The sequence below is a fragment of the Lissotriton vulgaris genome, chromosome 6 (assembly GCF_964263255.1).
Source record: "Lissotriton vulgaris chromosome 6, aLisVul1.2, whole genome shotgun sequence".
Taxonomy (NCBI): Eukaryota; Metazoa; Chordata; class Amphibia; order Caudata; family Salamandridae; genus Lissotriton; species Lissotriton vulgaris.
This window is the reverse complement of record NC_141694.1, coordinates 1,747,243,810-1,747,270,645: the sequence shown is the minus strand read 5'-3', so window position 1 is coordinate 1,747,270,645 and position 26,836 is coordinate 1,747,243,810. Positions and strand designations below refer to the sequence as shown.

Below are 26,836 nucleotides of genomic sequence, written 5' to 3'. Positions count from 1 at the left end.
CCTGATAAGGAATGGGCTGGTGCCCTGGAATTTACAAAAAAGTGTCCCTTAACTATTGCTTTAAAAACATTCAGTTGCACATATTGCATCGGGCATACCTTACTCCGAAAAGCTGCGGAGGTACTTTCCCGATAGCTCCTTCACCTGCCCTGGATGTCCAGAGCCCAATGCCTCATTTCAGCACATGCTATGGGATTGTCCAACGCTCCGTAGCTACTGGGACACAGTACACACCACTCTCAGGGCAGTGACGGGAATCCCAGACCTGTACACATGGGAGGCCAGTGCCTTTGGAATCTGCAAATGCCACAAAAACATGAAGGTGGAAATGCGCGTTGCGTCCTTGGTGCTCCTACTGGCTAAGAGAGGCATAACGATGCTTTGGAAAGCACCAGGGGGGCCCCCTTTAGCGGCATGGGTGGGAGCTGTCAAGAAGTGGTGCACAGCAGAAGAGAAAGCGATACGTACAGAGGAGGTTAAGGGAAATCACAAGCATCCAATTTCCATGCCATGGGCTATGATGCTCCATTCATTTATACAGGAAACTCTGGTGACACAGGAGTCTCAAACTACCAGCTCTCCCAGGGCACACATGACCCCTGCGGCAGCTCATGGTACCTCACAGTGTGGCCAGATGCCCGGCGGGTCACAACTGGCAGCCACGTGCAGGCTATAACTACACCTCGCACAAGGGCAACCATGACATTCCCCCCTCTCACCTACCTAGCCACCATATTATACTGCAACTATCATGCCGCTACCACCAAATGGAGCAATACAAGACAGTGTATCCCAGTTCTGTCTCCCAGGTTTGTTTAAGTTCATGTTAAATCTGGCACATATTAACCCTTATGATATAGTGCTAACAGAGAGAGCACGTCTCAGATCCCAACACACAACATAGACGAGGGATAGCTGATACCGCCTCCCTACTTGCTCCTTAGAATTATCACCACTCTATACTATAGACTGCACAAATATTCTGCCTCATGTCAAGGACTAACATGTATGTGATATATCTTTTTATGTCAATGCCACCAAAACTGATGGGATATAATACATTTCAGAAAATGCCAATAAAAATATTTATTTAAAAATAAAAGGAAATAACTTTTTTTTTTAACTTGGCGTATGGTTTACGCCGCTGCTGCGTCACACACGTGACGCCACAGCGGCATACAAGTGTAGCAAGGGGCTTGTAAATCTGCCCCCCTTAGTCTTTAAATGTGTGCTGTAGCATGCAGCCCACATTGAAAATGGAAAAGACGAAGATAACTGAAAAGACTCCTCCTCTTTGCACCTTGCTATACCGCCTCTAGGGGGTTTAGTTGTCAGATGCATCTTCAGATTTGTAATTGTTTGGGCAGTCTGGAAATGTGTCCTGTTACATGGGTGTTGCATGGGAACAACCCCAGCAACAACCATGGAATGCTCGCTCCTTCAAGGCAAAGTGCTGCGTGTGAAGGGCCTGTATTTAGGATGAGAAGACAAGTCACGCAGGGTGGCTTTTCCTCTCCTTGTAAATATAGATGAGCCCCATGCACCACCAGTATGCCACACAAAGTGACGTTCTGGTGGCACAGTGGGCTTGTTATTGTGGCCAAAGTTGTTGTGCATGGGATGTGTAACATTGGTACATGTGTGTATTCCTTCTCAACATGTACTATGATTGAATGTAGAGTTGTGTTGTTTCCTGTCAGCAACAGTTCCAATACGTAATGGTGTAAGTGTACATAGTCCTATAGAATTATGATTGGTTTGTTAGTGGTACTCTTAAGTTGCATTTGCACAGCATGTGCCTAACATTACATCACACCTTGTTGACACTGCCTGCAGTGAATTGGTTACCATGTCACAGCGCGATACCATGTGGTTTCTTGTCAGGCCCATGGCGGTACTGCAGCACCACTTTCCACATGTGCAAACTTCACACTTCAGCGGCACAAGGTGCTTTATATTTTGCATCAGTGTTTCTTTTTTTAAAACATTTTTTTTTATTAAAATACCTGGTACATTCAATGATAAATACATTTTACATTATAATCTGTTAAAAATAGTCAATACATACAGATTTAGTAAATGTACAATAAGCATTCATAAATGGACTAAAAAGTTTCTTTCTATGAAACAATTAAAAGTTATTTCATTTCCCCCCTTATTACAGGCTAAAATTCCATTACAAAAGACAAAGTGATACAAAATAGCGAATCTAAGATAACTATCTATCGAGAAGCCTTTTCCAAACACAATCATCTGCGAGGATCAAAGCCAGATTCGCTTCATATGCGGGAATCCCTCCACACCTTGATAGGGGCCCAGATACTCATCCCCAATTCTCTCATCTTCCTACCTCTCCGTGTGTATAGGGAGGATTCAATATTATGAATCCCTAAAAGTCTAGCCAACCACATCTGGAAGGAGGGCGTAACTGTGTTCTTCCAGCCTGCAGTTTACAACAGCCGAAGGACCACCACACATATAAATACAAGGGCTTCCTCCTCCTCTTTGAGCTCCATATTGCTGTCCATTCCTATTATCATTAGGGTAGGGGATAGGTTGATCTTAAGACCTAGCAGCCCCTCCCAGTTTGGGGTTAGTTTATCTCATTGATGGAACAAATGTAACAAGTTGGCTGGCCCTTCCAGGCAGCTTGGGCATTTATCGTCCTCCCTTTTATCCCAATCATATAATTTGGCTGGTGTGAAATATAAGTTAAAAAGAGTTTCATATTGTTGGGATCTCAAATTTGAAGAGCGAAAGAGTTTCCCGGCCAACTGCAATGCTTTATCTAAATCAACATCCTGGTCGGCTAGTTTGAATGCCCAAGAGGTTTCAAATTTTTTAAATCATCTGGTACATTTGCTAGTAGGGACCCATAAACCATCTTGATTTTTGTTCCACCACCTAGTAGGTAATCGATCATATTAATCCGAGCCCCTGGCGAAACCTGGGGCCTAGTACCCATCACAGTTCTAAAAATGTGTAAAAATTTGAAACCTTGGTTAGCCGGAATTCCAAATTTCTGCTGGATCTTTTAAAAACTCAACAGATTATCCCCTTCAAAGATATCGCCTATTTTTTTAATTCCTTGTTGGTCCCGCAATCTCCCCATCCTATCATTTTTAAATTGCGGGAAAACACCAGAGTTCCATAGGGATGTATATTCATTTATTTTGGGAATTACCATTGCCTTTTGGACTAATTTCCGCACCTCCCAGACGCTATCCAGAACTTTGTATTGCTTTTTCTTGTAGTAGCGCCTATCATTTTTCTGCACCAGTAGTCCCAGGGTCTCTCTACCCAACAGCAAAACAAAAATAGATGGGGATTCTTGACTGCCATATGGGGTGTCAGACAAATATGTAGGGGTCCAGTAAAATTGCCATCTGCTTACCAGACATGCCCATTGGTAGAATCTAATATTAGGCATAGCCAACCCTCCCTTATCCTGCGGAAGAGACAGATATTTCATGGAGCGCCTAATATTACCATACTGCCAGAAGAAGTTCATAAAAGCTGTCTCTATAGATTTTATCACAGCCTCGTCAATCAAATACGGAATAGAGCGATAGAGATATATTACTTTGGGGAGCATAGTAATTTTAAGTACATTGACTCTCCCTATTATAGAAAGATGTAAGGCGTCTATTCTCTTCAAGTCTGCTATAATTGATTTTAGCAACTGATTAAAATTATCTTTTACAATTGTATTTGTTGCGGAGCTTATCAAGACTCCTAAATAAACATCTGAATACCTCACATCAGTTCTTCAAATATTGTTAGTTCATATTATCTGGGTCTTACTTTCATTTAGGAGGTACCCTGTACAGCGCCAAATTCCTTAGCTAACCCGGTAATAGCTATCATAGCCCTATCTGGTTCCGGGGTGATGATAGCCAAGTCATCCACATAAGCCAGCAGCTTCGTTTCAAACCTATTACAGACAACTATCTTGATATCCTCAAATCCTAATATTCTGCGTATCAGCAAATCTTTATACAGGGCGAAGGGAATTGGAGAACAGGGGCATCCCTGTCGTGTCCCCCTAGAAATAAGAAAGGATTCTGAACTGTCTCCCATTAGCTGAATTCTGGCTTTTGGCTCAGAGTACATAGCTTTAATAGCTCTCAGTATTTTAGGGCCAAACCCATCCGCCCCCCGCAACAGCCTGAGCATCAAACAGCGTAATAGCCCACCTGATGTGGTCTGTTGTCTCTCGACCCGGGATAAACCCATGTTGCTACGGGGAGACCAGTCCGCTAATGACCCTACCCAGCCTTTTAGCCAAGACCTTGGCCTAGATCTTAGTGTCCATATTGATGAGGGATATTGGACAATATGAGCCAGGTTTTTCCTTGGGCTTCCCCTTTTTATGGAACATAACAATATTTGTCTCCTTCCAGTATAGATTATGCCGTTAAATAAGTCCAACAATATAGGGGCGATCTCGTTCTGTATACTTTTATATACTGCGAGCGGGATACTATCGGGGCCCGCGGTCTTCCCTGCTGCTAGCTCCTGCAGTGCTTCTACCACCTCATCAATAACCATATCATTATCAAGCACTGTTCTATCCAGATCACCTAGCTGAGGACCTTCATCCTCGAAGTGCAAGCTAGCACCACCGGGGCCCGTCTTTTCGTTGTATAAGTTTTTATAGAAATTTTTGTAAACTTTTAGGATATCTTCAGGCTCTGTGTAGTTCTGGGTCCTCTCTTGTATATTAGATATTACATTCTTATTACTTCCCTGCCTGATCCAAAGTGCTAGGAGTATACCCGCTTGCTCTCCCGTCTCATAAACCCTACCCTTTTGAAACTGATATTCATCTGCAGCTTTCTGAGCTATGCACTAATGTAGCTCTGCTTTGCTAATAAGAATCTTCTCCTGACTCTCAGTGGCATCATTGCCCTGACCAATATCTCTCATAGGATGTTCTTCTGCCGCTGCTAGCTGGGCGACCAGTCCCTCATTTTCTTCCCGGGCCTTTTTATTTTGCCTGGCAGAGAAGCTGATCGTCTCACCTCTCAGGGCTGCTTTGAATGCAACCCAGACACTATTCCTAGCAGCGCTATAGCGATTCATATTGTAGTACTCTTAGGCCCACCTCCGAAATGCAGGATCGGCTAATAACTTCCTCTCAAACGTCCATCTTGACTGAATCTTACCTAGGGTATCTATGTCATACTGCAGAATTAGAAGATTATGATCAGAGATAAGTTTTGGTAGTTTCTTAATATTAACTCTATTCACTTCTGTTGAGGAGATTAAAAAATAGTCGAGCTTAGTATATTTCTTGAAGGGGCATGAGAAATACGTGAACCCAGAATTCTTAGGTGCTCGAAAAGCCTTGGGCTTGTGACCTACATAGACAACATTATGTGTGAGATCAGTAGAAATATTAAGATCTCCACACACAATTATGGGTCTTGGCCAGTTCGTTAGTTCCACTTCCAGAAAATCAAAAACCTCGGGATCGTCTTGGTTGGAGCCATACATTGTGCAAATTGTGAATCCTATTTCATGTTCCACCAACGCCCATCTTCCTAGAGAATCTGCCAATTGGCGCTTCGCCCCTCCCCGAATAGATTTAACCAATATCGCCACTCCTCTAACTGTAGATGTCTGTGAGGAGCAGGCTAATAAAGCAAAGCCCCTTAAACTTAATAAGTGTTTTTTAGCTCATGGAAGATGGATCTCCTGCAGGAATATCAAGTCTATCTGATTTGAGCTAACAAAGTGCCCCAACCTTTGCCTCTTTCTCCAATCATTTAGTCCCCCTATATTGGCTGTAAAGATCACTAAGCAACCCCATTTTTGGGTTTTTTGCACCTGTGTTTCAATGAGTGATGTGCGGTGGCACTTTTGGTAGCTATGGATGTCAGGCACACCACACAGACGTCCTTAGGTCATGGTGCAAGTGTGCATGAATCACCGCATGTCAGATGTTTGTGCAATATAGCAGGGTTGCACACAACAATGCAAAATATAATTGACATAACGTTGCATTCGTGTGCTACACCAGTGCCCCAGCTTGTCACAGCCAAGGTGTTTGCACTGGCATGCCGCGCCAGATCAAGTTTGATCCACACACATATTTGCCTATCATATGGCCTGTAAAGTTCATGGACATAAAGTTGATGCTCCTACTTTAATTTTGTGTTTGTAATTTATTGCACATTGTTACATACTTAATTTTGGTAAATCATGAGAAGTATTGTGTGACAATGTGTGTGAGGCGTCTTATCCCTGCTGCAGTGTGGCGGATGTCTTGTCCTTCTGCTTCACCTTCATCACCATCATCCAATTGTTCAGGGTGCTGGTCCTCTTCATCCCAGGGCACATTTGTTTTTACACACATGCCATTATCATCTTGCACACAGTTCAGGAGAATAGAGTAGCCTTCTGCCTGATAAATCTAGGCAATGGAACCAGGACTTGAGCATTCCGAAGCTTCTTTCAATAATGTTTTGTGTCTTGCAATGGGCATGGTTGTATGCCTTTTGTGGTTCAGTCTGTGGATTTCCAATTGGTGTCATCGCCCACGTCTGGAGACCATATCCTTGATCAGCTGTAATTTGAAAGTAAGTACAAATGTGTTACTTTAGGGTGACATCAGTATACATGGCATGTGTTGTACGTAAAGTTTGTGAAGATTTTAATGGTGAATTACATTGGTGTCAATTGCATGTTGTGTTTGAGGTTGCTGATAAGCTTTCCTTGCCCCTGACGCTACTTAACTTTTTGTGACACACTGGCAGCGCAGTGCACAGCACCATATTAGCAGGGACGGAGAGAGTCACCCTGTGTGGATTTTTCTGTCCTTGTTAATTTGGCTCCTCTACACGCAGCACTTTCTGTTGGTGGTGCTTACTTGGGTGTTGCTGTGGGTGGTTGCTGCTGTGACTTTTGTGGCTTTTACATTTCCCTGCACGCCTGGATTTCTCCCCGGCAGAGGCACAGGGAACAAGAGAGAGACTTGCAGTGGGTGGAATGCCATGCAGAGGGACTTGGTGCCTGGGGAGTGACTGAGGCCCATTGGTCCTTGTTAAGAGTGGTGGACCTTGCAAACAAGAGCTGCAATGTCCCCTCGGGGGCAGCTGCATGCCGCTGAGCCCTGATGCCATTACACACCTCTGTACCTGCATGGAACGGTGGCCATTACTGTGTCCTGTGGCAATTGGCAGAGCTTCAACCTGGGTATGGACTGGACCTAACCCTTGCACAGTGTGCACTGCTGGTGTGTTTGTATACTTGTGCATTGCAGGGACTGGGCCCAGGGATCATACTCCTTTTTTACGCCCTGATAAATACCTGCCAGACTACACGTCCCCTGACTGGTAACCAATTTGTTGGGATGTTATACCTATTCCGCCTGTGATTGTTTTGGGACAGTGAAGGTCAGCACTCACCTAGGGGAATCTGGTGGAGCCCTACTGTTGTGGGAGGCAACGTACGCAGGTGTGCCAATATGCAACCGAAGAAGTGTGACTGTGAATGGTGAACGGCCACTTTGCAACCACTGCGTGATGCATTGTGAAAGAAGTAAAAGAGGAGGTACTGTTTTCGCTGGTGTTTATTGCTACCATGCCATCATGGTAGACCAAGGTGGACGCCAGGCTGGGGCTACCCAAGACCTGGAGCATGGCACCCCATAGCAGCCACAGTCCACTTTAGGGGAGTCTGTACAGCAGCAGCTTCATTAAATATTGGAGGCCATAGCTGACACGAAGGCTACTCTGCACCAGGACATTAGCAATGTAGGGGTCGGGCTTGGTCTATTGTGGTAATAGCACTGGTAACTCTCAGAAAGGCTAATGTCTACTGAAACCAGCCTTGCAGAACTGACTCCAGCGCAGAAAGCCATAAAACGACAAATGTGAGCCCTCATAGTACATCTAATCGAGCCTAGGTCTGAGGACATGAGGGCTGCAACCGCAGTGCTGACATCAGGTTCGTGGGTCCTCCAGAATTGTCGGAAGGAGATGACATGGTGTATTTTCTGGCAAATTGGATTTGGAGTTTGGTGGCTTCTGAGGGCCTGTCGGCTTTCTACACTCTGTAGGGCGCAAATCAGGTGCCAGCAAGGGAGTTGGCTCCGGGGAGGCCTTTGCACCTGATGGTGGGGTGTTTGCTACTTTTCCGTGACAGGGACCTGCTCCTGCAACAGGCGAGATCTGGGGACCCATTCAACTTGGACAATGTTAGGGTCCCTCTTTTTCCGGTTTGCATGTTTGCAGGCCAAATAAAGCGGGCCTCCTATATGGAGGCCTAACAGAGTATTACGGGCCTCCAGTACACTCTGATGTTCCCAGCCCGGTTGCGTATCATCCTGAAGGGGAACACTCACTACTTTGACTCTACTGGAGATGCCTGGAACTGGTTAGAGGTGTGCACGGGTGGAAAGCCGCAAGAGGGTGCCCTTGCTTGCCCCTGATTGGGGCATCGCAAACTCGCACACCGTGTGAATTTCTGATCCCGCAGTAGACCCCAGAGAAAGACATCATCATCTAGAACAGTGAAGTAGCGAGCCGAGGCTCAGCATTGGTGCAGGCACAGAGCCCCACCCTCAACTGTGGAAGAGGACTCTTCTAGAGGATCTGCTGGCGACGTAACAGACACGTCCCATGTCATTATTGTGAAGATGCCAGTTGTAACGCATAATACAGCAGATTATATGATTGCAAAGAGTATGTTAAGCTACAACACTGGGTAGCCAGAGGGATGCTGGACTCAGAATGCCTCTCATTGATTCTGAACTAATGATCTTATGTACATGGCTGATGCGCTACGTTTGGTATGGTCTCTTAGGTTAGCCACACTCCCTATGCCTCTGTGACTCACAGGGGAATTTGTGTATATTCATTTTGTTTTGATGTAAGGTGGTTTGATTGTAACTGTCGTAGGGAGTGGCAGTTGGGGGGTTTTGTAAGTTAAGTGTATTTTTTGCGCCACATATGTGATTTGAGAAGATTGTACCAAGGCGTTATTTATCTAGTTGCCATGGGTGCTGCTAATGCTTTAAAACTGTCTTTCATGTGCCATGAGGGGTTTGCAATAATTGTGGGAGCGTCATCAAATACATGCCCATTTAGTCCTTAGAGGGTTCCAGCTTGCAATACTTAATGAGACCCACTTGCATGCACATGGGGGTGGGGCAGTACAGCAGCAAGGGTATGCCCAATTTTATCATACTACTTTTTTTGCGTTTGTCCGGAGGTACTGATTTTTGTGTGAGCGTGAGTGCCCTTTGATTGCACAAACCAACTCATAGACACTGTGGTGATTCAATAACTAGATGGCCGTAATGTATTCCTGAAAAGCATTTATGCACCTAATATGGAACTGCCTGCCTTCTTTACACATCTGTCATTGATGTTGGCACACTTTCTTACAGGATCAGGGTTAATCAGGGATGATTTAACTTGTCTTACAAATGTGTGCACAGATCATTCACATCCCTCGCTTCCTGAACACCCCCCTTCAAGAAACACCAGAGCCAAGACGCAATTGACAGATTAGATGCCGGTTGGAGTATCCCTGGAGGGCCCAGCACCCTGAGGACCGGTACTATTCCTTTTTCTCTGATTTGCATGAACTCCACATCCGCCTCAATGCATTTTTGTGCTCTCGTGGTGTGCATGCCGAGGTAGGGAGTAGTATATACCTCACAAGGACACTGTCCCAAGCTGGGATATACACTTTGCGCCAGCGCCTTGAGGCCTTACAGGATTCAGTGTTTTTGCCAAATAGTGCATACAGACATAACGCTAAACTTACTAGATGACAAGGGCACAGCTACATCTACTTTAGTGGAGTGTGATGGCTTCAAACAGGTATTAGAGGTTGCTGCATGTCATGCAGGGTTGCCCAAAGGGCTATGTGGAGTAGTTCAAGAAGCTGATCAACACCTGCGTGAAGTATGAGTGACCTTGTCGACAGACCAAATGGACAGGGTGCACTCCTGGAAGCAAAGGAAGCTGTGGCAGCACAAGTTGAACAATTGCGCAGCTCAAAAATATTAAACGTACATCACACGCACTGATGCCAGAGAAGAGATTTCTTTGGCCCTTTTGGCATGGTTGGCCATTCCAAATAAGGTTAAAAGGTTTTGTAACTCATGGATCTGTGAATGGCAGCTTGCAATACTCAACAGGGTATATATGAGTATTTCCATGAATATTTTTCAGGCTTTTGTTCAGAGAACGTATTGGCCGGGTTTACGGCAGCAGCTCTGCTGTTGCATTTTGGCAGTGATCAGGCAGACATATCGGTGTGAGACATTGAGGTGCAAGGGGTGATGGGCAATTAAGCAAATGGGGAGGAATAAGATGCCAGGGACCGATGGACTCCCATTGGAGTTCTACCTCACCTACACTGACCAATTGTCGCCTACATTTGATGCTATATGATGATGCTAATATACGTGGCCAGTTCCCTGTCACAACCCAAGACACAGTAATTGTCCCACTCCTTAAACCTGTGATACCACTTTGTGCTCAATCTGCATTCCGCCCATTGTCTGCGCTCAAAACTAATTACCAGACCCTGAGCCATACATTGGCCATCAGCATACTCCCCTATATGTCTACTTTAGTAAATAAGGGTCAGTCCGGGTTCATTCCAACCAAGACTCTAGCTATGAAAGTTTTGCAGCTATAGCAGATACTCGAAGCCAATTCTTACCGAGAGTACGAGTCCGCTATTTTAGCATTGGACATTGATGATGGATTTGATTGCCTAGAATTTCCAATTATTACCATGTGATGTATAAGTTTGGGCTGGAAGATAAGTTTATGAAATGTATGGGCTTGTTATATATACATGCCACAGCACCATTTGAAACAGGCAGCTTGATATCTGATACTTGTGATGTTACCCGAGGCACAAGTCAGGGATGCATGTTGCCCCCCTTTAGTTTGCCTTAGCAGTAGTACCCCTTGCCACAAGTCTGCAGTCAGTAGAGGACAGGGTGGTTCCACTGCCCACAGCTGGGGTGATATGGTAATATGTATGGCAGATGTATTTAGGAACCCAGGTGCAGATCTACAAGGAAGTGCCACAGCATGGCACCACAAGCCCTTTGGCTGCGCCACGCTGCGGCACTTCAGAGGCACAGGGATGCAACATTTTACAAGGATATGTTGCATCTCTGTACATCCCCCTGCGGTGGCGCATAAACTGCAGCCATGCACTGGCACAGGCACCCTTGCACCATGGTGGAAGGAAGCCTGCATCATGGGGAGATTGTATTTGTGAAGGAAGGGGCACCTTCCTGCACAACAACAATAGGTACAGGCATTTTCCTCCTTCAATGTGTGCTGTAGAATGCAACACGCATTGAAAGAGGAAAAACCAAGGAGTAATGATAACATTTCTCCTCGATGCGCCTCAGACGCATCTCCAGATTTACGATTTGTGGTAAGTCTGGAGATGTGTCTTGTTCCAAGAGTGTTGCATGGGAACATCCACAGCAACACCCATGGGACGGCCCTTCAACACAAAGCGCCGCGTGTGAAAGGACTGTATTTACAAGGAGAACAAAAGCCACACAGGGTGGCTATTCCTCTCCTTGTAAATATAGAGGAGCCCCCTGCGCCACCAGTATGTCACGGAAAGTGATGTAGTGGTGGAGCAGGGGCCTTGTACATGTGCCCCGAGGTTTATTCCGTGCAAAGGAGAGTCAGTAGCCTGGTATTGTGGTCCAACACATTTTGGTGGTACACAGTTTAGATTAATTTGGCCTTGCATTGTCACTCATTAGGCTTGACATGCCCCTGAACAGGTACGTATGTCACATGGTGCACCAATACATGCTTCATGACTTTAATTGATATGCGCACTGATATACACATGGATGCCCATTATAATTTGATTATTTCACTATTTACATGCATTTATTACAACGCACTGCACCTTTCAATAGTTAATTTGTGTTAGATACCATGTGAGCAAATGTGGTCAATGTGACTTATTGATGTACAAAATTTAATGCGGGATATTTGCATGCATTCCTATCTGGGTCCCTTGGGAGTTTAGGTTATGCTGCTATGTGTGTATGCAGCTTTTTACTGTATGTTATGTGGTTATAGTGTATATGTGTTGACTTCTTGCATTTTTTTGACCTAAGGGCATGTAATGTGGCAGAGTGTCAACTATTGTTGCAGAGTATACTTGTATGTACATTAATTAGTGCTAACCTACAAGGAGCCCATTGCCATGTTGTCCATTTTGGAAACGGTCATTGATTATGCTGTTTCGGAATATGTATGCATCATGCACACTCCCAGGGTATTTGGCATTTACATTGATGTATAGTCCCCGATGGTCCACATTAGCCTGCACATTGATAGAGTGTGTGTGCTTTCGGTTGCGGTATAGGTGTGAAGTTGCTGCAGGTGGCACAAGCTGAACATGCGTGCAGTCCATTGCTCCAGGCACATGTGGGAAGCCAGCAATCGCATAGAATCCTTGTTTAATGTCCATCTGCTGCTGGTGGGTGTTTGGGAAATGGATGCACCGTGGTGTGAGTTGAATGATGGCATCCAAGACCAAAGGGAGGAAGGCGGAGAAAGATGCCTGTGAGACCCCTGCCACTTGTGCTGCTGTTGTTTGAAATGATCCAGAGGCCAACATGTGTAAAACCGCCAGTAGCTTTGTCAGCGGTGGGAGTCTGTAGCTGTGGTGTGATCTGCCGCAGCAGGGTCACAATTGACGCTTTTTTGAGGGGATACATTTTGATGACTTGTTCAACCCGGAGTCCGATGAGGGTGGTCTTAGGACGGTAAATGCGCTCCTTTCTCCTGCGCTGCCTTTTTGGTAATGCTGGAGGGTGACGTTGTGGGATTTTTTGTGGGGGTGGTTGTTGTCTTCCTGGTGCAACTCTCAGCTGCAGGATTAGTAGGTCTATGTTGCTTGCTGTGCTTCAGAACAGCTCTGCAGCACTTTGTTTGCGTTCTGGGGTACTTGCGCCCTTTCCTGCTCATGGGTTTATTCGGCGCAGGCTTGCGAGCTCTTTTTCACATTTGTATGACACATTTTGTAGATGCGTCGACGCGGTGGAATGACATAAATATGCCTGGGCCGGAAATGCATTGTTTTTGGAGTGAGAACGCCTACCTTGCATATATTAATACTTACGCGGCGCAGCCAAATCTCGCGCAGCTTCATTCCATTGCATCTTGGTTTATGTGACTCATCTCCGTGGATGCGTCACCTTGTAAATTTTGCGCAAAAAAACCCACTGATGCGTCACAAAAAGTGACGCATTGGTGGCGCAAGGGGCTTGTAAATCTGCCCCTTAGTATAGAGAATAGATAGGGTTGAGAGGTGTATAATTTAGAGAGTAAGAATGAGAGTACAAGTAGTTTGTGTATAAAGTGGTGAATGAACTGTAGACAACATAGTACAAATAGTGTATGAGAAAGAGAGATAGAAGGGGAGAGCATGTTATAGATGTATAAGGAATCATAGTTGTGTATGTAGAAGATAGTGAAAAAAGAAGAGGAGAGTGTGTGTTTGTTATTATTTGAAAGATATGACATTGAAATTGTGTAAATGTTGGATTTGTGTATGAGAGAGTGAGATAGTGGTGTAAGTGAGTATGAGAGAGAGAGCGTTGTGTGCAATATATTAGTTACATAAATTATTTTTAAAAGCAAAGAAACAAGGGAAAAAAATGAAGGATGAAAGGCTAACAATAAGATATGTGGATTAAAATAAAATAGAAGTTGTGAAGAATTATAAAGCATTCCAGGGGATTAGTGAAAATTGGAAACAACCATTAAATTCCAGTGCAAACGTTTTTTTGATTTATACCACAATGGTCGTCACTGGGCATTCACAGTTCAGAGGTACAGATATAGGAAAGCATTTTGCAGGTTTCAATGTATTGTAGAAGTGTTGAAATTCAGTCCGCATTGATATGTGGAATGGGAATTGCCAGTCCTTACCTTTTTATTTGCTGTGCCACAAATAGCCACTGGATTTGGTTTGGGTTTTTATTATTTACAAAGGCACATTGGGCGGAAAGCAGCAACACTGGACTGTCTTAATGGTTCAGAGGACACACATGTCATGACTGTGCAAAACACTTTAGGAATGCTTGCCAGCAAAAGGAGCTTGGGTTGGTCTCTAGCTGATACATTTAAGTAGCTGTGAATGCAGTGCTTATTTGTCAAATAAGTGCCAGGGCTCGACCAGGAGACCCCTGCAAATTGCACCACCCATTGCCCTGTAATGTCTGCCAGTGACTGTACCAAAACAACTACTAACCATCTATTACTCCTGCAAGGGCAACAGTGCAGATTATTCCAGGTCCCCAAAGCTAAAGGAATGGCTGGGCAGAGTATCATAACTGTGGTGGTGACAACTAAGTGCTGGTGGCGAGCACCAGAATCCAAATAAAGTGCAGGTGCCGAGCACTGGAAACCACCGGCTCAAATTAAGCACTGAGTGAATGGCGAGCTGCCACAGAAGTTATTTGCTCTTCCGAGGGCAAGTGGAGACAGAGGGCGTGAAGGGTCGTTGTTATACCTAACAAAAGGGGCATTGAAGCAAAACATTCTCCGGACACAGCTTGGTATTGTCACCAAGAACAAGATACATGAGAGACACGATAGTTTTTGTGCTCCTCTCACCCATTCTTGTATGAAGCACAAGTTATTATGCAGTTTTATATAGCGATAACTTGACCCAAAGGGATTACAGCGCTTTCCATGAGCACCACTTACATTACATAAGAACAATTATTTTTAGGTAAAGCCTAATGGCAGGGCGCATGCGCTGCTTGCTTTGCAAGACTGCTGTAGTAGAGTATGGGAGAGAAGCCGCGCCCCCTCTCCTCCCATATTTTTCATTGGCTTGTGTCATTGTCTTTCGTGAATGCTGGCTTTATATGCGGCCCTGGGTATATGAGATACCACTGTACAAGGGACTGATAGGTAAATTAAATATGGGAACAGGTGTAGACCAATCTTACCAAGCTTACTATAGAGAGCACATGAACTTTAGCACTGAACAGCAGTGATAAAGTGCCCAGATTCATACAACCACCAACAACAGGTCAGAAAAAATACAGAAGGAAGGCAAAACGTTCTGGGATGACCCTGAAAAAAGGGCCAAGTCCAACACAACCCACTTCTAGGCTAAAGCCAGGGTAGACCAATCAATACCTTGATGGGCTTCCCTGCGTGGGGTGACAGAACATGGATGCGGGCCCGCAACTGCAGGGGACACTCCAGTTATACGCCAATCTGAACCCATGTGGATCCCTCTATCTAAACTCCCAGGACCAACTAAGCTACCCCACTGGGACTCCTTAGCTGTCCGCAGCCAGGACCAGGCCCTAGGCCATCCAGATGTCTCTGGTCCTTGCCATCTCACAGAGTGGGGGGCAGTAGCCCCAGGTACTTAGTATCCATTCTCCACTCTACCTCTCATCAGTGCAGTTTTATACTGCCACTGATCCCTCAACCCACGGTCTGCACCCTCAGGCTGATTAGGAGTCACAGGTGAATCTCTCCTACCCCTCCACTTGGGTTCCGCACTCTTCTCCTAGGAGAGGCACCATCAGAACATAAAACTGTCAAGCCACTGAAATCAGCCCTCCCATACAATTCTCCCACCAGTTCAGGACCTTGACCCTGCAACTGGTCTCCCAACCCAGGGAACAAACGAACTGGGACCAGAGGTGAGGACTCCCTCCTCCTGTACCCTCTTCCAAAGTTCTGCACCATCCCACCTGGAATGGCACCCCTAAAAGACAAAATGGTAGGGACACTACTTACAGATGTCCTTCCCTCCAGGTCGGGCATAACCTCTTGAACCTGGCCTCCCAACCCAGGAACCACAACCTGGCACGGACCACTTGCTCGGCAAGCTAGTACTTTCTGGGTAGCATGCATGCCCCCCAAGGATAACACATATCTCATGTGTTGTGTGACTGTCTGCCTGTCACTGATCTCCCCACCCCTGCCCAACTGACAGTGCACAAAGACCCCCCAAATCAGAAGCGGTGTCATCATGGTCCTTCCTAAAAGGCTCAACCCTTAGGGCTGGCCCCTGACCCACTGTCACAGTGTCACCACCAGACACCAGAACTGGTGGAACGCTGCTTACAGACGCTCCAAGTTCTCCGGACACTAGGAGATCCTCCTCAATGGATGGGTTCCAGTACAGCCTTTGCTCCCCACCTGGGGTTCCTTTAGGGAACCCTCCAGGACCTGGGACTGGGGTTCAGACACCTTGGGACTCATCCCATTCTCACTCCTTCTCCACAGAGACAAGGCATGAGTCCCTATACCCCTCCCACTACCCCAGGACCTTTCTGGGCTACTCAGAACCTTTCCCACCACCCCCGGTTGGGAAATACCTGAGACAGTCCCTTCAGGGTCACCCCAAAATGCCTTTTCAGACCCCATGTCACTCACCCAGAGGTCCATCTCTGATACAAGTTCCCTGGGATCAGAGAACTCACACTCCAGCCGGTGTTGGCGTAGCCCTGGACAACAACAACAGAACATGTGCTCTCTGCCAATCAGATTGAACAGCTCTTCAAAACTATTTGTTGTGCTACCTGTCACTCAATCCTCCAGTGCATCACAACATTCATCCACAAACTCCCCTCAAGACTGGTGAGACAGTTTCCTACTGCCCCAGAACCTCAACATATACCCTTCCGGCGTGACACCCTTTTCCTGGGTACTAAGCACCATGCTCTGGGATCTGGAAGCAGAACTTCCCACACTGGACTCTACATCGCTGCCACCACTGGACTCCACCCTCACTAGTGAATCCAGGCCACTGAAACTACACTCAGTGGACAACCTATCCTCAAGGACTAGTTTCTCCCCGGAGAAGGCCCTCTCTGCCTCAGCCATCCTCTCCTGTGCTAGGACCCTTTCAGTCTCTAGCTTTTTCTACTCTACCCTAGCTGTGCTAGCTCAGCACCCAGCTTGGCATGCTCCAATTTGAGCTTCTCTAACTTCAGTTGGTGCTCCCTTTCCTTCTGCCTGTCCACCAACTCATGGGGACCAAGAAAGGGATGGGGCACTACCCCTGACACTAGATCCAGCAAGGGACTCACTCTTTACGGGGTCCTGACTACCTACTGGCGTCCCTGTCCTGTCATGACCTTCCTCCTCTTCAGACTCTTCAGGGTCACCCTCAAAACCATCACCCTTTTAGAATGCGGACTGGGAACCCTTCCACCCAGAGTACTCATGTTTCCATTCATCCTCTTGATGCTTGAACATGACTTTCTGAAGGGATAGCTGGCTGTCTGCCCAACTCACTGCTGTGTTCCTCTCCCCGCAGAACCCCTTTAGCTCCTCCAGACTGTAGTTCAACAGGTCATTTAGGTCAACGGTAGATTCCATTTTGGCGAGGCACTTAAACCCACCCAAGTGCAACACAAGACTCCTAGGCGTAAAACTGTAGCAGGAGTACAAAATTAGAAAAAATTACAAATTTGAGGAGAAACAAAAAGAAATTTGGGAGAAATCCCAAAACACATGATTTGTCTAAATTTAGAGCTTGTAGTGCAGCCATGCGTCACTGTGGTACTGAGCAAATGCAAGTTTTATCCTCACCGCTGACAACCAAGGTTATAAATTGGGTTTCTGGTTGGCTAGGGTATGGACCTAAGCCAGGCAGAACCCTCCACTCTAGTCAGGGCCAGAGAGTTACACACTGAAGCTAATCCCAGCTCACCTCCTTGGTAGCTTGGCAGAGCAGTCAGGCTTATCCCTAAGGCAATGTTTAAAGCGTTTTCACAACACGCCCACACAGCAGTGACACACTAGGTGCACCACAAAAGAAACTCCACACAAGGTTATATTAAAATAGCCTTTGTATTATCCATAAAAACGCATTAGAACACAATCTCATATTATGTGGTGCCACTGGCACTTGTCATGACTTCACACGGATTACATAACTAACTTAGGCCAATCAGGCCACTGTCATAAACAGTACAGTTAGGGACCAGTAGCTACTGGTAGGAGTACACTTAGCATAGGCAAACATTTGGCATACCCAACATCAGCAGTGCACTATAGTAAAAACATTTATAATGCACACCTCCTACATCACTCCTGCGTAATGTAACACCACAGATAGATTCAAATCAGATCATTAACTGTCAGGTATTGCACATGAATCATTACCAGGCCACGAAATGCAGCCAGGAGTTACAATACATCACCAAAAGGCATAAGGTGCAGCATCTCTGCACTCCTAATATAGGTTTTGCGGACACTGTTTCAGAGACCCTTTCTACTTTCGGGGGGTCGGGGGCCTCCGTCGAGGTTTCACCCCATTCTCACCGACAATGAATGTCCCCGTGCCCAGCGCACCAAATCAGGGGGAGGGGGTACAACACAACCCCATCTCTGCCGCGATTCCCTCTCAGGGAACCATTAATGCCACTCAACGAAACGGCCAATAAGACCTCTGCCGCCCAGTCCACCAAAGAGGGAGACCTCACTGGGTCCACTCCGGCGGGATCTCGAGGCCCGCGGATGCATGGTGCAGCTGCTGTAAAAATAGCTCAATGCGAGATTTGGGCAGGCAGAGTTCCACAGTTTTGATTCCCATTGGCTCCCTACACTGGTTCCCAGGTCCTTCCTGCAGCCGCCTCTTCACTGCTATGGCCAGCCCTCCCGTGGCTGGTGCCTGAACTCGGTGGACTCAGGAGTTGCCTGTAAGTACGCATCAGAAAAGGGGGGGGGACAGGCAGCACCACACAGAGCGAAGTCTCCGACGACTCCTCTCTCTACTGCCTGGCCCTCCACTACGGCTGGACCCCGCCCCTCTAAGATGTGGGCGTTACACCGCAGTCCCCGGAAGTGACAGTTTAGCCGCGAAGAACACTAGAGGGAGAGTCCTTTGCTCACCTACGCTCTCCCCTCCCATTGTTTGGCCACGAAGGAGGTGTGGTGCTGCCCCTGCTATAGGGGAATAAAAAGCGCTCCTCTCTGGGAGCACTGAGCAGGCCCCCCCTCTTTGGGCATCGGACCTCACAGAGCTACATGGCAACGATGAAAACAAAGTGCCTCGCCTGCACTCGACCACAGGAACAATTGCAGGGAAAATGAGGTGCTCACGAGTGCGATGGTTTCTCAATCCAGGGGGTAGTCCCCTCGTGCTGGGCTCCTTGGAGAGCACTGGGGCCCGCAGTCTCAGGAGAGCAGGCAGCAGGCCTTCTCACAGGGCCCTTGGACAGAGAGGCAGACCCTCCAGTAATTCGCCACAACAGACAAAGTTCCATTGGCGGCCCCCTACAGCACAGCAATCCTCTGGCCCCTCACAGTGTCTTCCAGTTCAGTCCCAAGCGAGCTCAGTTAAGAAAACATGGAGTCAAAACTGATTCTGCAGGTTTCCATATTTTTAGGAAGAGAGTTAGCAGATTACTGCCAATGCTCCAAAGGTAGTTTTTGAAAAAGTTTACTTTTTTAGCATTTCTGTTAGCAGTAACACCTTGGAAAAAGTCCTCACATCTTCAGGACTCTCTCCTCTGACTTCAGTACCCTTCTTTCAAATAAAAATGACCCTTCACAAATTTTAAGTCCATAAGCAATGCCCACTACTAACTTGTCAAAAATAAGTTATCATTGCAAGTAGAGAATTTCTCTCTTTCAAGACATACTGCACTTTCCAGACTAAGAAGAACAGTTTAATATAGGAAAGATGGCTTCACAGCCCAGAGCTTGGGCCAATTTAGCCCTGTTGTTTTGCAGGATGATACAAACACCATCCTGTATCACAAGATGAAAGCGGATGTTCAGATAAATTAAGAGATAACTTTCTGCAATAAACACTCACCAGCAGATAGGAATGCTTCAGTTCAGCTTGTAGGAAAGTCTTCTTTTCTCTTGGGTTTCTAAATTATTGTAGATCAAGCATGGTGTTTCAGTGGGTAAACCACTAAGCCATTGGTGTTGAGATCTAAAAAAATCTGAATAAAACACTTGGGGCCGAATTACAATAAGTGACCAGGGGGCACAACTAGTGTTTGCGCCCACTTTGCATGCCCGAGGTACTTTGGTATTACAGACCGGGGCGCATATGCTTGCGCGCCTCCTTCTATGATACCAATAGCACTGGCGCACTTAAAGCGCCAGCGCTATCTTCAGAGGGTGTTCCCTCATTTGCATTGGGGTGTGTCCTATGCAAATGAGGGACTTCCTTTGAATCTGCGCCGTACTACAGAAGTGGGCGCAGAGTCAAAGGAGCACCTAGTTGAAAAGGGCATAGTTTTCTCACGCTAAACCCAATCTATTGTATTTAGTCAATTGGGTTCAGCGTGAGAAACCTTGGGTGGTTGCATGGGAACCCCCATGAAGCACCCATGGCACGCCCCCATTGAGCTAAGTGGTGCAAAGCAGCGCTAACCACTGCTTCGCATTACTTTTAAGTTATTTCCTGTGCTAAACAAGTAAATCTTAGTAAATCTTCCCCTTAGTCTACTCTTCCTGAAGTACATTGCTCAAGAGTCTCCCTCTCTTGCTTCTGAATGGGACTAAGGTCTTGCAGATTTTATTAGGGAACAGAATATTCATTTGGCAGGTGCAAGAAGACTAATGCCTTCCATTTTCGGAACAGAGTGGACAGTCTCTGAAGTTGCAAGTGTGGATCATGAGTCACACACAGTGTATATGGGTAGCTCGTGAGTTACCCAAAGAAAGGGGAATCGCGGTGTTTTTTTATAATGGACTAGAGTGAACTCTCCCAGTCATGACTAAACACACAAAAGAGTACCTTGTCCTAAGAAGATTATACAATGCCTGGATATGTGTTCTTTGTGGGATTTCTCCTGAAAATGACTTCACCTACATTGTGTAGTAGAGGTGATTCCAGACAAACTGAGTATGTCATTAAAGTGCATTGCAAACGAGCTCCTGCACAATCTATGTCACACCTAATGATGTAATGATTAATGTTGTAACTATAATCTAAAGTCACCACTGATCTCTTCCCCCTGTTTCTTCTGCAAATATGGTTGTAATAACATTGTTCAAAGCTTATACATTAAATATCACACACTTTATATAGCCTGGGATCTCTCCTTCAACTGAGCCTGCCAGGAAAGTATGCAATCTTGAATCAAATGTTATGTATTCTAAGCAGGTGAATCAATTATTTATTTTGCTATTGCTTCCCGTACCTGTACTCTGTGCAGCTGCACAGAGAACCTGCACACAGAAAGCTGTCTTACATATTGACAATCAGGACATTGTTTTGAAAACATTGCCCTACTTTCGAAGCAGAAAGCATGTTTTCCTATTCTCTAAGCAGTTTTTCAGCAAGTTTCGTCCACGGCAGAGGAAAAACGTAAAAGGGGAAACATGGCATAATGATGGAAATAAATCATCACAATCACATGACGGAATCTAAAAATGTTCAGTCATAAAACCCATGTTAAGATTAAAAAATAATCACAGGAAATTATTCACGTGAAAACATAATAAATGCAAACATAGTGCACGCACTATTTTTGACAAGAAGGTATAAAGATGTACACAACATATTCTGCATATTGTGCAAATGCAAAGTGTTTTATTATTTTCTCTGTGTATCTTCTAACTGGTAGTCAGTTTTTTATTTACCTCGCACTGATTTTTCCATCAAAAAGTGACAATTTCCCACAGGTGCTCAAGCAGCAGCATGCCAGACCCAAAAAATAAGTCTAGCACCTTTAGCTTGAGTACTCATTTTCATTAGTCAGTGATCTGTAGAGTTCTGTTACCTTAGGGCCGATTCTGATTCGATAAAATCCAGTCCGAATCGCCATATGGAGCGTATTCCCCATACGATTCGTACGCAGAACCGTACCCGCACGCACAATGTAGTACAATGTGTACTCAATGCAGTTCTCCGTACAAATCGTACAAAAGCCTGTACAAAGCAGGAAACCGTACGGCTCGCACTCGGAACACGCAGTATGCGATGTTCGTACGGATCGCAGCTTCTTTTTACGACCCAGCAAGTACGATTCGTGTGTACACGACTCTGTACGACTCTTTTTTTATGGGAGCTGAAAATGTCTGGAAAAGATGATTTTGCATCGTAATGCGTACGGAACAGACCCCCTGGTTACAGTGCGTACACCCCATGATTGCAGGTGTACGGTGCATCGGTGTATGGTGCGTACACCCCTGCATTTCAGGGGTATGGTGCGTATGTCTCCATGTGTACGCCCCAAGGATGTCAGTGTACGGTGCCTGGGGGTACGGTCCGTACCCCCCAAAGACGTAGGTGTACGGTGCGTACACCCCGTGCATACACCCCTTGAATTCAGGGGTACAGTGCGTATGTTATTGTGTGGCTCTCTGTACGGATTGCCTATACGCGACGTCTACTGTACGAATCGCATACACTGTCCCCGGTCCTGATCGTACTTGGCCGGTCGTACGGCATGTTTACGAATCATATGGTTCACTGTGCAAGTGTATGTCGTATGGTTTTTCACTTGTTTTTTGTACAGTTCGCAAGGATTCGGACAGATCTTTGACCTACAGATCGTACTACACAATTCGGACGGATTACTAAGATTCGGACGGAAACGGCTATGACTACGAATCGCCGTACGGATTAGTTTCCCGAATCGGAATTGACCCCTTAGAGTGCGAACACTTTCAACTGCTTCTTTTACCAAAATATAAAAGGTTTTAGTGAGCTGGCCACCAGCTGTTTGAAAATAGTTATCATGTGCAGAGCAATATGCAGGGCAATATACAAGTGAAAAGATAATTTTCCTGTTGTTTTTTTTCATTGCCAGCAATGTTGTGTGTAAGAAAAGAAAGAACACAGAAAAATAAAATACGCCATGATGTTGCTAAAACAAAGCGTTAATCTCTGGTAACAATAACTGAATAATTACATGGTAGGGAAGAGCACCCGGTTTGTATTTCCAATGATAGTTGAGAAGCAAAAGGACGAGGCTGGGCATTAAATGCAAACTTTAATGAAGCGTGATTTCAAATCAGCAATACAGCATTCAGTGGGGTTTTAGATCAACACTCTGGGTTATTAACTTTCCATTAGTGTTATATCCTTCCACATGCATGGCATTTTATTTCTGGGTTTAAAACTCGAGATATTGTAATTGAACAAGGATAGCGAAAATGGACAAATCTGAAGCAAGAGCATTTGCTGATTTTATCTCTTGGCACCAATGAGAGTCACCCTACAACAACAATAACATGAAATCAACAAAGCAGATCAAAAACATTACAAATGTAAATAGCCTAACAACTATTGTTTCCATGCCTAATGTATCTAGACAGCCATTAATTAAGAATACCATAAAATATGCAAAATCTGTTAAATGAAATATTATAAAAAATAGGTGTATTCAGGACGCCTATATGCCTTTTCAATGTGCTAATTCTAACGCAGGTGTGTAACACATTTTGCTAGCCAGAAACCAGCCTTCTTCATCCAGAGGGCACTGCCTTCCCAAAAATATATCGTACTAGCAGCCCGTCCCGACGTTGTCCTGGAGAAATTAGGCTTCAGAGCCCCCGCCTGCACGTAGAAAAAAGGATCGGTTAGGCTGTGGGTGTATTTAAACCTTTTCTTTCAGACCATGTTTTGGGTTTGCATAAGAGCCCACTTTTCCACATCCTGGTCAACTTTTTAGATGCTAGGGGAGCATTCTTTCGACTTCTGTATTCACATCTGCATCATATCCACTCTTGTTAGTTTGCTCACTGACTTTCTGTCTGTGCTGAAGGATGATCGTACTGCAAAAGCCGCTATTTGGTTCTCTCTACGCATACCAGCCCTCTCAAGCCTTCTGCCATATCCCTTGCGCTCCAGATGGCTGTACACATCATACCTGTTCCCTTCCCACGCGGCATCTACTCCACCTTGTCACAGCACCCCTTCCCACGCGGCATCTACTACACCTTGTCACCTGTTCCCTTCCCACAGGGCATCTACTACACCTTATCACAGCACCCCTTCCCGTGCGCTCGGTCTTTGTACCTCAATACCTGCTCCCTGGCCGCCTCAGCATCATGTCACTCCGCCCCCTTCCTAGCGCTGTTGCCTTGTGACTATCACACAAGTGAGTGACCCCTTTCCTGACCCTCTCTCCTACTCACCACACGTCTCTCGTTTATCGGGTCCCCCTTTCTTTGCCTCTCGGTTGCTCCAATCACGTCTCACCCGTCCTCCTGTGTCCGCTCTTGCAATCAATGCTCGGACGTCAGCGTTGGTTGCTCCAATCACGTCTCACCAGTCCTCCAGTCTCCGCTCTTTGCAATGAATGCTCGGACGTCAGCGTACGCCGCTCCTCCCCTCGCTCCTGATGTCATGACGCACCTCGCGGCCGGCGCTACTTTCAAGGGACTACTTTTTTTTAATGGTAAATGTTTTTAATTCCTTTTTTTTTTTAATATAGCCTATGTCCATCTCCTGGACCTCCCCTTTCCAACGCTGTATTGGGTGTTGCGATTGGTGGTGTACTTTTTGAGTTTACCTGGCTCAAAGTACACAGTTGTCTCTTTATAATAGTAGTATAGATTTGAATTATGAAACGTGGAAGGAACAGTGGGATTTTCACCACAAATGGATTTTGGAGCATGTATTCTTGTAGTACTCTTCAACCTACACTAACATATCTTTATTGAACTGGCCCCCAACCATCTAAAACGGAGATAACATGGGAATGGCAAGGGATATCCATACACTCTTGGTATAAATATAAAGCATCTATCAACAGAAAAAGACCTGACTCGAAATGAACAACAACCCTTGTATTCACAACACTGTAGGAGTCTATAAACAAAATTCGAACACTCCCTCACAGGTACGACTCACTGTCACTAATCCAAGTGTCTATATATGTTCTGTTTATAACCAAATGTCAGTAAGCCACAGGAAAGCGAGAAACCTTCTAAATAGATTTGTGAGAAAAATGTGAGAAAGGAGAGAAAGCCCCTCACGGTCGTAACACCAAGGGGGGCTTGCTGGCACTCACTAGCACACCCACTTATCATTGGTTGCTTTCTCCCCATAAAGAAAAGGTGTGTGTTCCATCTGGAAGTCCTCAAACAATGAAGGAGGGAAAAGACAGTGAAAAAACAAATAAATGCACTGTAAGTGGTTAGTGTCACTAAAGAGCACACTGGACCCAGTGAGAAAAGAAATGCAATTCCCAGCGTTTAAAATGAGGAACTACTCACTAGCTGGACATAACTTTATTCAGTGCTGTGAGCGTCCTCAATTGAAAAATGGTTTAAATCAAAGCAATTTCAATTCCAAAGAGCAGACATGTTTCCTTGCCAACAGTCTGCGTAACTTCATCAGGGCTACAGGGGTTACCAGTCTTCACTTTACTTGAGATTAACACCAAACCTATGCTTATATGACACTAGAAAAGAGAAGAAGAACATGCCAGGAGTAAATAACACCTCAATCTTAAATGCACTCAATGATTACTGTGATGAAATGCCTATTTACCGAGTGGTTGCGAGTTATCCTTGTACCTGCAACTAACTCTTCACGGACAACCCGCCAGCCGGTCACGTGTCCAACGGGTGACTGCACATATTCTCGTCACCTGTAAATATACGTATGATACAATGTATTCCAATATACATTCACTCATCTCGTCACATGCCCTTGACTAAACCAAATGCTAATGTATGTAGTGTGCCCGATAATCACAGCACCATTTGCATTAATACTCTCTCCACATCATTTGGTTTCCAATATTCAAACCTCACTTTTCCACAACCAACCTTCGCGTTAGTCAATCCGAAGGACCATATCAACTAAAGGTGACTCTCTTTGTATACAATATCGCTCATCAGCCACGTACTCAGACCCCTTACCGATACCGAATCATGCTGGCGCATTGAAGCTCCGTCCTCAGTTCTTCAAAGAACGTGGGCCATACGTATTTGCACACCACCCTCCGTCAAGAGTCATCACGTGATGCACGTGACCACGTCACTTAGTCCTTCCCAGGTTACCAAGGCGGCCATAATGGAATGGGGAGTTTTACAGCACTTCCAATAAAAAATTCATCGGTTTCAAAGGGATAAAGCCTTTAAAACATGCCACTCTGTTAGTTTCATCGCTCCAAAGCATACATTCTATATTAACACCTCCCCCCAAAAAGAAAGGGTGCACTGGTCAACCGTGCTGCCTCGTTCCCTTTGAGACAGCTGGCGGCGTACTGACGAATTGTGCACAGTGTCATCATTGGCAGAGGCGCGACCACCGAGGTGCGATCGAGTGCCCTCGTGTGATGCACCTCTGGGAGCAGAGCAGATTTTTAAAACAAGTGGCCAAAGCTGATGATTATGGCTGATTATTTCATATGGCCTTGTTGGGACATACCGGTTTACATCTGAGTAGTGTGCAGTTGCCGTGCTCTCTATTCGTCTGAGCCCACATGCCCGACTTTTTCATGCTTCAACCCTCCGTTTTGGGCTGTATATGGTGCCCTTTTCCCCCTTCACAGTCCTGAGGAAGACCCCTATGTAAGGTGGGCAAAAACCTATGATTCTCTGGGGTCAAAACATTGACACTTCTATTTAAGCCAGCCTACAAACAATGGATATATTTTTTACTGTGTTTTACTGTGTAACTTGACTAGTAACAACTGTGCACATTTATGTGTAATAGTGGCGAAATAACAAGCCTAATTTGGACTCCTAATGTAAATTGGTTGATTGCACCAATTTTCTTACCTGTCCATGACGGGAAACATCCTTTACAACGTAACTTTTACCACACAGTGCCTTTACAACGCAAACTTTACAACACAAACCATTACAACGCATTGTGCTGGGGGGCGCTCTAGTATAGGGAATAGGTT

The 26,836-nt window shown here is 45.6% G+C and overlaps 1 protein-coding gene across 3 annotated transcripts in view; it reads right to left on the bottom strand.

Moving 5' to 3' along the window:
* GALNT14 (polypeptide N-acetylgalactosaminyltransferase 14) overlaps positions 1 to 26,836 on the bottom strand; it is a 1,224,485-nt gene that overhangs the window by 68,748 nt on the left and 1,128,901 nt on the right. Inside the window, exon 14 of one of the 3 annotated variants that reach the window (XM_086927981.1) lies at positions 1,971 to 6,571. The exons of the other annotated variants lie outside the window; for them this stretch is intronic. Within the exon in view, the coding sequence (XP_086784107.1) occupies positions 6,536 to 6,571 (36 nt within the window). The 3' untranslated portion in view covers positions 1,971 to 6,535. Of the gene's footprint in view, positions 1 to 1,970; positions 6,572 to 26,836 lie in introns of those variants that run through there. 3 annotated transcript variants of the gene reach the window in all.